Raw genomic sequence first — 9449 nt, forward strand, 5'->3', positions numbered from 1 at the left:
TTCCAGAGCCAAATACTATCTTCTTTTAATCATCTCCTGTTTTGGATTAATTATGCGTTGTTACCCGCTCCCCCCTTCATTCATGCTAACAAAAGAGATTTAGCCTTTTTGGTCAATCACAGCAAACCAGCAAAACAATGACTGCATTTCAAAAAGTATCATCAATACTTGATTGTTACTGCTTAATATCCTGTGTGCTTATTTAATTCCTGCACTTAAATATAGGCATTTGTGGAAAAGCATCTTTTAGTTGTTGACTTGAAAATGAGGTGATGGGTTGGTGGCACTCAATTTACCATGTTCTGCTTTGTCTTATCATTTAGAAATGGAGGATGTTTGAAAGCATCCTCTTGACCTTTAGTTTTAACTAATTCTAAAAAGTAGAATTAATGTTTCAATGATAACCCGCTTTGTCTAAATTTAGGATTAGATGAAAGCTTAAGGTTTGACAAACATCAAAATGGTTTCGTGTGAAAATTTAAAACTGAATTCTACCCACCACGTTAAATAGCACCAATAATGAAATGCTACCTCCCTTATCCTTTAAGGCTGTAGATGGTAGTGCTTTAGCTCACTCATTAAGCAATGACCATTAACTTTATGGGAATTAATTATAAAATTACCAACCTCTTTTTGGAGAGTCGAACTTCTTGTTGTCAGGTCTGGCAAAGTCCATTCTCACGTAAGTGTCATCCTCATCCTCATCCTCAGAATCTTCTCTCTCCGGGGGTCTCGGCCCCAGGCGATGGCAAGGTGGTGGTGGGGGAGTAGCAGCTGCAGCTGCGGAAGCGGCCCCGCCCGCCGCGTTCACACCTCCAGCAAGGTCGGCTGCTGGATCCGGAACTCCCGGATTCGCGCCTTCAGCAATGTCCTGGGCCCCCCTCACAGGCTCCGCAGCAGCAGCATTAGCAACAGGTTGGAACCAGCGGGTGGAGGCGGAGTCAAATCCAGCGGCGGCCTCTAAGCCCGCGGCGGCTGCGCCGATGCCCGGGACCGCAGCTAGCGCGGAGGCCGCGGCTAACGCGCGGCCCACCGCTAAGGTTGGCGCCGCTGCGGGAGCAGCAGCCAAGGAGGGGGCAGCATTAAGGTCTCTCTCGAAGCTGTCAGTCGGGAAGGCCGAGACAACGGCCCTTGCGGCTGCAAAGAAACTTGGCGTAGGGCTTTGTGAGCGTCTTCTCCCTTGCTCCTCCTCCTGCAGCAGCCTAGCTACAGGTGGTGGTTCAGAGGATCGGCTAGGAGAGAGAGAAACGTCCATACAGCACTCAGAAAATGGGTCGACCACGTAGATTCGACCTGTTTCAGCATCATAGCGAATGGCTCTGTCAGCAAAAGGCACGGCTGGTGTCATTGCTGGGTTGAAAATCACTTCAATGTATTCACCCTCTGGCACATTAGCATTGCTACCTGTAGCATTGGGAGGAAGAGGACGAAGTGGCCACCTAGCACCATCCAGAGATAGGGGGTTGGCACCTGGTATAGCTCTTAAGAGATCTGAGAGGCGGCCTGCTGGATTTGGAAATGGCACTCCGAATTCAATATTCACATAATTAGAAAAGGCTGACCGTCTGGGGTTGGCAATTATGCCCCATGAATCTGGCAGTCCTTGAGCACAGGGGGCTGACATATTGCTATCTCTTTTAGTGAAATCAATGTTGACGTTGTCACTAGAGCTGTCAGCTTCTCTCTGCTCCTGTGTGGGCTTTTGTGGTTTGGGCTTGATTTTATTTCCTTTTATCATGAAAGAGAGCCGGTTAGGTCTCTTAGCCTTATCCTTTGGGGGGCCATCATCTAAAGGCTTTGAAGGTGACTCCCCATCTCTAGGCTTTGAGAATGACCCCTCGGCTGAAGGCTTTGCAGGTGCATCTTTGGGGCCCCAGTTAGATGAGGCTTCCTTGTCAAGGCCCCTCCCCAGGAACTTTCCAGGTAACATTGGTACATACTCACTGTGGTCACTCTGTCCCAAGGGTGAGCTCTGAAAAGGATTTGGCAGCGAGAAGTAGGAGCTCCAACTTTTGGATGAAGAGCCACCCTGAGGATTTCTGGGGTTTTTTGGAATTGCACCAGCGCCAGGCGCCATAAACATGTAGTCACTGTCACTGTCATTGTCCTTTGAGTCATCCTCTTTGTTAGGATCAGGTGCTTTGGGAGGACTAGGGGCAGGTGGTGGGCTCACTCTAGGAAACATCATCATGTATCCTCTTGAATCTTCAAAAGGTGATTGAGAGTGGCGCTTTTTTGAAGCAGAGACATTTTGAGGAGCCATTGGCATATAATCACTGGAGCTTGCAAGAGGGGCAGCCACCCCTGGCCTCATTGGCACGTATGGGTCATCTTCATCTTCATCAAAAGCTCTGGCTCTGTGGGGACCACGAGCTGCACCTTCTAAAGTCTCTATGTCTCTCACCTCTTTGGCTTCTTTGCGTTCTTTTGTGGCTCCTCTGTCAGCACAAAAATAAAGGCGGAATCTTCCCCCAGATTTCCCTTTTCCACTAGTTGTTCCGGCTGGTGGAGGTGGGGGTGGGGGTGGGGGTGGGGGCGGAATTTGTTGTTGCTTGCTTTGAGTTAATTTGCCAAAGTAGGATCTTTTCTTCAGAGATTTTCCACGGTCACCGTCACCATCTGAGCTTTTCCCACTTCCTGAGCCTTTGCCGCCTCCCGAGTTCTTGCCACCACCTGTGCCATGGCCATCTCCGGGTCCCTGGCCACCACCTGAGCCAGGCCCGCCTCCAGGTCTCTGGCCACCACCTGAACCATGACCACCTGCGGTGCCCTGACCATCTCCTGAACACTGGTTTCCTCCACCACTCTGGCCTCCTGAGCCCTGGCCGCCACTTGAGCCCTGGCTGCCTCCAGATCCCTGCCTCCCACCTGAGCACTGGTTTCCTCTTGAGCTCTGGCTACTGGAGCCTTGGCCACTTGAGCCCTGGCCACCTCCTGAGCCCCGGCCATTTCCTGAACCCCAGTTGTTCATGGGCATGTAGTCGCCTTCACTTCCTTCCTGACTCTCTTTGACCTCTTTCCCTTTTCTCCCAGAGTTGCCGGAGTCGGAGCCAGAGGCTTCACAAGCTCTGTTATTGGGGTCTTCTTCAGGGTGAGGGGCACGTACCGGGCTGGGCGCTAAGCGGCGTAAAAAGCTGGCTGGCACTGAAACTGCTCTCCTGGACCTGCGCCCTCTGGGCAGGTGCAGCCTTCCTTGCCTGGAGGGATGCAGAGGCTCGCTGGGTGTTACGTAGCGCCTGGTGAAAAGCATCTCATCTTCTCCATCACCAATGGACCTAAGGTGGCAAAACTGCTCAAAGCGGGACCTTCGGAGCCAGCCGCCGGGCTCAAGCGGCAGCAAGCCTAGGTGCCTCCTAGCGGACAGCAGGGTTAACAGGTGGGCGCCAATACTGATGCTGTAGCTGCGGCAGCGGGCTCGGTATTCATCTGCACACAAGGCCCTCATTTTCTCCAAAAACAGCTCATGCATGTTTTGTGCCACTACACAATCATCGACCTGCATCCACAACTCCCCTGGACCGATAACGGTGGACCTGCCGACTTCTAAGAAGAAGTACTGCTCTGAGTGCCCGCAGCGACGGATGCTCAGGAGCTGGACGACCACGCTGGCCACTTCGGTGTTCAGCCTCACAAACACAACCTCCTCGTCGGTAAGACACAGCCGGAACACGCCGCTCAGCTCTTTTCTATGCCCCAGCCCCCTGGGTTTGACTACTACCTGCCACACATCTTTGTAGAAGGGTGGCTCCGCCGCCGCTGCCGCCGCTAGCGCGGCCGGCTCTCCGTCCGGCTGTGCGCCCAGCGTGCCGCAGCGGCGGCGCTTGCTCTCGAGGATGAGGCGGCTGAGCAGCAAGTACCAGCTTTCTTGCTCCGACTCGTTCTCGGCCACCATAGCGAAGTACTCGTCCTGCGTGAAAAGGGCAATGAGGTGTCGGTACCTTGCATCAGCTCGCTGGCTCACGGAGAAGCACTGGTATAGGGTGATAACGCGCCGCGGAGGGATGAGCGCGGGGACCGCTGCACCAGAGGCGGCAGCCGCTGCTGCAGCCGCCGCAGCACGGACACTGTGCCGGAACTTCCTGGCATTTTCGTAGTATTCTAGCCGAGCTGGGGCGTCAGCGGTCTCGAGTTTGAGCACGAAGTAACGCCTATGCCCATGCTTCTGTTTCCGCAGGTAGCCGCGTTTGCAGACTTCGTCCCCGACGGGGAGGTCCTCCTCTTCAGACTCGGAGTCTGACCGGGAGCCAGTGGCCGTGGAGAGCCACATGGCTCCCGGACAAGACGACCCGGTCCCAATGAGTGCGGTCGGGGTTCCCGAAGAAAGAAGCGGGGTGGTGGTCACCGCAGCTAGAGCTGCCGCCGCTGCCGCTGCTGCAGCTCTCAGTCTCCTTGTCGCTTGGTCGCGAGTGAAGGAGCTACTCGCCATGGTGATGCACGATGGTTTTAAGGTGAGCGGAAAGGGGGAGGGGGCACTCGGGGAAGGGAGGGTTGGTGGAAGAGGCCGTCTACCCCCATCGGCCCGCCCCAGCCCCCTCCCGCCTTGGCCCGCGCCCCCGCCCACTTCACTCTGGGCGCGCGGCAGCGGGCAAAACAACACGTGACTGCCGCCTCACGCGGCGGCCGCTGCGGATCCAGCTACCGGCGCAGTGGAGGGGCGCAAGCGGCCACCAGTAGAGGTGTGCAAGGGAGGGGGCATTGAGCCCAGGAGGCGGGCCCACCTCCAGCTGGGCCAAGACCCCCTGGGTGAATCTTAGGACCTGTGGGCCACCGGAGGACCCATAGGAGGAAGTGGGGTTCTTTGGCCACATTGGTCCTAAAGGGGAGCCCAAAAAGGCAGGAGGAGGCGGGAGGAGGCCAGGGGGGGTGGAGGAGAGAGCGGCTAGCTATCAGGGCTGGGTGTGGGCGCCACAGTTAGGGCTTTATTGGCTGGAGGGGGCAAGAAGTGGTAGGAGGGGGAGGAACGCCAGAGGCGCCAGGGAGCAGAGCTGGCACTGTTGCGGGACGGTTTGTTTGTTTATTTGGGAAGCGGGAGCCAGGTGAAACTGTTGCAAGACCCTGATTGGCTGGGATAGGAGCCAATGGGAGGGTCCGACAGGAAGGCAGCCCGGAATTCATTAGTTTGGGGGAAGGGAGGGGAGCTGAAGGGCTAGGGGGCGTGGCTGGGGTCCCAAAGTGGGCTTCGCTGTCGGGTTGTCTTGTGCTAAGGCGGTAAACAACCCTCTGCAAGTAGCTGTTAATGGTGGTGATAAATTCGTGCAAATCCCAGAGCCACAGTGACCTGGGGACCGAGTCGGGCGCCCTCTTTCTTCCTGTCGCTCACATACATTCTTTATTCCTATCACAGTCTGGTCCATTTCCTCCCGCTGCACGCGGCCAGCCCTACTTCTCAGGAGAAAGTGTCCACAACCCCTGAAAACGTGTCTGCCACCAGGGCGCTCAGACCTGCCGCCCACCGTGCTGCAGGAGCTCCAGAGTCTGCTCCATCCCTGACATGAATAGGACACTCGAATAGCAGCTATGCCTTCAAAATGAACACAATCTTTAAACAGAGCGCATTTCTAGCCCACGAAATACAGGTTCGTTAGAGATGGTGTTGCTGATTATTTGATAATGACTATGAAAGCACAAATTTGGGGGCCTGCGAAGTATACAGCCATGTTGAAAAAAATCAGACTGGATTCTTAATACGCAAGTGTTGAGCTGTCTTGATTTTTGTGTGTGGGGGGGGGGGGATGCTTTGAAAGATGCCTTTAAAAGAATCTCAAAATATTAAGTTTCTCTTTCTTCGAATGAGACCAAAAAACTTTAGAAAAAGAAAGCTCGTCCCTAGAACAAAGGACCCTACGGAATACACATCCTAGACTATATTTCACATCCCTCGCGTCAAGAAAAGAAGGTCTTTACTGCATTTTACTTTACAAGTTGACATCACAAAAATAAGAGCTACTGCCTTCCTTGTTTCTGCAAAAACTGCTAGAGTGTAAGTGCAACCTCCTGAAGTCTCTCTCTCTTTCTCTCTCTCTCCCTCTCTCTCCCTCCCTCTCCCTCTCCCTCCCTCTCCCCCTCTCCCTCTCTCCCTCTCTCCCTCTCTCCCTCTCTTCCTCTCTCCCCTTCTCCCCGGCTCTCTCTCTGTCTTTGAATAAGGTTTCAGACTCTTAAGGGTGAAGATGGATTGAGATTACAAGTGTCAACGGAGTGACCACATTTGCCATGAGTGATTTGTGGAAAAACATGGTATTTCTTTCCAAAACAATATAATGTCAATTCACCCTTGCTGTAGGATAGTATGGCCAAGGGTCTTATTTATAGTCTAACAGTAAACCAGGCTATGTATATACATAATGAAAATAGACACCATCTCTTGCTCTCATAAGAATTCATTCTCTTAGAAACGACATAAACATTTGAATGGATGGCACATTTTTAATGCTCTGATTTGGAGGGAAAAATTGGTTTTGATTGTCCTCAAAACATTAGAAACAATCATTACCATTTCCTTTGCTGCCAGTGACTTATAAATATAGTATATTTACAGGTGCTAGAAGCAAAGGTGATTACTGAAAGATTCCCAGTACCGGGAGGTAGAATGGGTGTGGATGAACCATACTACATTTCAGCTGCCTTGTCATATATTTTCAATATCCACTATACTTATAACCAAAATGATAATGATTACTCTCATTTGAGTTTTATACAATAGGTGTTATGATGTTTTCTGTATTTCCAAGCCCAAGGTTTTGCTTTAGATAGAAATGTGAAAACAAGGCAATGCATTGAAAAGTGCTTTGAGTAGTAACATGACATTTTAAAATATATTTAAAACATTGAATGCATGTTAAATAAAATTTGGAGAGTATCAAAGAGATTTAAAATCCCTATGTTTCTTTATTTCTCCTATGTATATAGAGTTTTTACATAGAACAGTAGGCTTTTGATGTATATAATTTTGTATCCTGTTCTTTTCACTTAACACTGCATGATAACATTACGAATCAGCCTAAACATCATTTAAAATGCAGTATAATATCCCACACAGTTGTAGTATTATATCTTGTCAGTTCTAAGGCATATTAATGTACTTAATTATCATTTTGCTTTGGGGGCATTTAGGTTGTTTTCAAAGTTTTTCAGTATTACAAATAATACTGCAACAAATATCTTATACCTGTTGCTTTTAAAGTATGTTTAAATTATTCCATTGGGGGTGGACTGGAATTACTGGGTTAAAAATGTATGAATATTTAGAACATTATTTTTCAGAAATATTACATCAGTTTTCCCTGTCACCAAACTGATTGCCAGCATTGGACATTTTTATTTTAAAAATATTACTGATCTAATGAGTGACATGTTTTTCCACTGTTCTTTTAGCATACATTTTTGTTTTCTAGTAAGGTAAAATGTTTGTATGTATATTTACTGACAATATATTGTCTTATATGAAGTATATTTTATGTCATTTGCCCTACTTATTGGATTCCTAGTGGTTTTTGTTTTGTTCTTATATGTGTGATTTGTTTTTACAATAAAAATATTAAAACTTTTTCATATTTGTTACAAGCTTCTTCCCACCTACTAATTTTTTAAACTAACATTTAAAAATGATTCTCTTCTATTTTTGAAGTTGTGTAAATTTGGTTTAGTGTGGTTTGTGGCACAGTTTAAAAGGGAGCTGCAAATACACATGAATATCGTGAGCTCTTCTAATATTTTTAAAGATCTCATATATCTAAGTTCATATGCTTAAAGAGAAAGCTAACTTTGTTTTCATATCAACAAACTATAAGAGAGCATCCAAACTAGTTACATATTACTGTTAAAAAATACTGTATGGTGCTATTCTGTAGGGGGGAAACCTAAGAGTAATCAATGTGTTTAAAAAGTGTGGAAATAATTTTTGAACAATCACAATGAAAGATTAACTTGCTGATCACTATGAAGCCAAAGTATATTATTGGGCTACAGCAAAGTAGAATTAGAGATATAGTGAGCTATTTCATAAAGGGGTTTTAGTTTATGAGTGTCTGAAAATAGGAGAAGATTTGGTAAGTGTTAGTACTGGTGAACAGGAATAACATCTGACTAGAAGAACATTATTTTTCCCCATAGGTCAAGCAAATTTTCTTAGTCCTAAAGTTACTCCAACACTGAAGTTTTTAAAAGAGACCATCGTTACTGAATTCACCAGATGCTGCAGCTTGTCTGATATGTGTTTAAACTTTCATCTTCCTGGACAACTTAATGATACAGAATAGTTGTTTAGTTTAGGTCAGGTTTCAATAGGCAAAATAAAGCAGAGGGGTGGTACAGAAATCTCAATGGTTCAGGCAAAAAATGGAGACTTTGTGTTTGTCCAGAACTCACCAGATGGTTGCTTTAATATGAGTTCTCTTCTTTGGTTATAGAGTCTGTCTCTTAATTTTTTGTTTTTATTTTGAGGATACAGTACGTCAAAATGCTACAGTTGCCTTACATATTCCATTATAATGCCTGTAAATTTGGATTCTGAACCAAAAGTCTGAAATACAGATTTTTAAAACAACAAATGAAAAGTAATAAAACCTACAATATTTTTTATCTTAGTTTGCCAATTTAGCTGAGGAGAAAAAAAAACTTCCAAGCATTGCAGCTGTTATTTTACATCAGGAAACTAAGGTAAATGGATAAATAGCCATGATACTGTTAAAAGAGATTCCACTTAATGAAGAAATATGCCTTTTATGGGGTTTTATGCTTTAAAAAGGAATTTCCATTGAATCTTGTTTTAAGAAAGCAATTGTTTGACTGAATTGACTAGTCAGTGATAATACTCATCTGCTCCTTCCCTTATCCACAGTATCATTAGTATCTAAATTCAACTTATACTAAAATCAAAATGGATAATTGAAATGTGGATTTACTTAGCTGAAAAATTGAACTGTTTCATTAAATATGGATGACATTATTCAAGAGAATAAACCTACGAGGAAAAGTAACCAGTATAAAAGAGCTATTATTCTTGTTCAATGTATAAATTATCCTTTAAGTATTAACTCTATAATCTTTGTGAGCTAACGTCCAATTATGCTGATCAAAATATGGTGCCACTCAATATTCAAAAATGATGCTTGTAATAATAGTCGTTTTTTTCTGTGTTTGGGCATAAATAAAAATCATGTACAATGAATGATGCTTTCTATGCTATGCAGGAATAAGATCTGCCCTGTGATTTGTGGCTGTAGCACCATTTGCAGATGATGGGTTTTCTTCTCAGATTTTTCACTTCTGTGCTACTCAAAACCTCTGCTGGAGAAAGCAATGGTCAAATGCCTGATTGCTGCATGTAAATCAGGTCTGTTTGCTGCTTTTGTTTCCTAGCAGTCTCCAGCTAAAGTAGTTAGAGCAAATATGTGGTTTAATTAGGCTCCTGAAGCTTCTCTGTTATCTGAAGAGTCAACTGAAAATCACAC

At 46.5% G+C, this 9449-nt stretch overlaps 1 protein-coding gene across 1 annotated transcript; it reads right to left on the reverse strand.

The window, feature by feature from the left end:
- Window positions 1-619: 619 nt before the first annotated feature.
- Irs4 (insulin receptor substrate 4) lies at window positions 620-4426 on the reverse strand. Its single transcript, XM_077107658.1, has one exon. It carries the CDS (start codon window positions 4424-4426, stop codon window positions 620-622), a length of 3807 nt encoding a protein of 1268 aa, XP_076963773.1.
- Window positions 4427-9449: the final 5023 nt, after the last annotated feature.

The sequence above is a fragment of the Callospermophilus lateralis genome, chromosome X, assembly GCF_048772815.1.
Source record: "Callospermophilus lateralis isolate mCalLat2 chromosome X, mCalLat2.hap1, whole genome shotgun sequence".
NCBI lineage: Eukaryota > Metazoa > Chordata > Mammalia > Rodentia > Sciuridae > Callospermophilus > Callospermophilus lateralis.

What these genes read in the sequence shown, in the direction of transcription:
- Irs4 (XM_077107658.1), bottom strand. Translation starts at nt 4,426, where the DNA reads ATGGCGAGTAGCTCCTTCACTCGCGACCAAGCGACAAGGAGACTGAGA.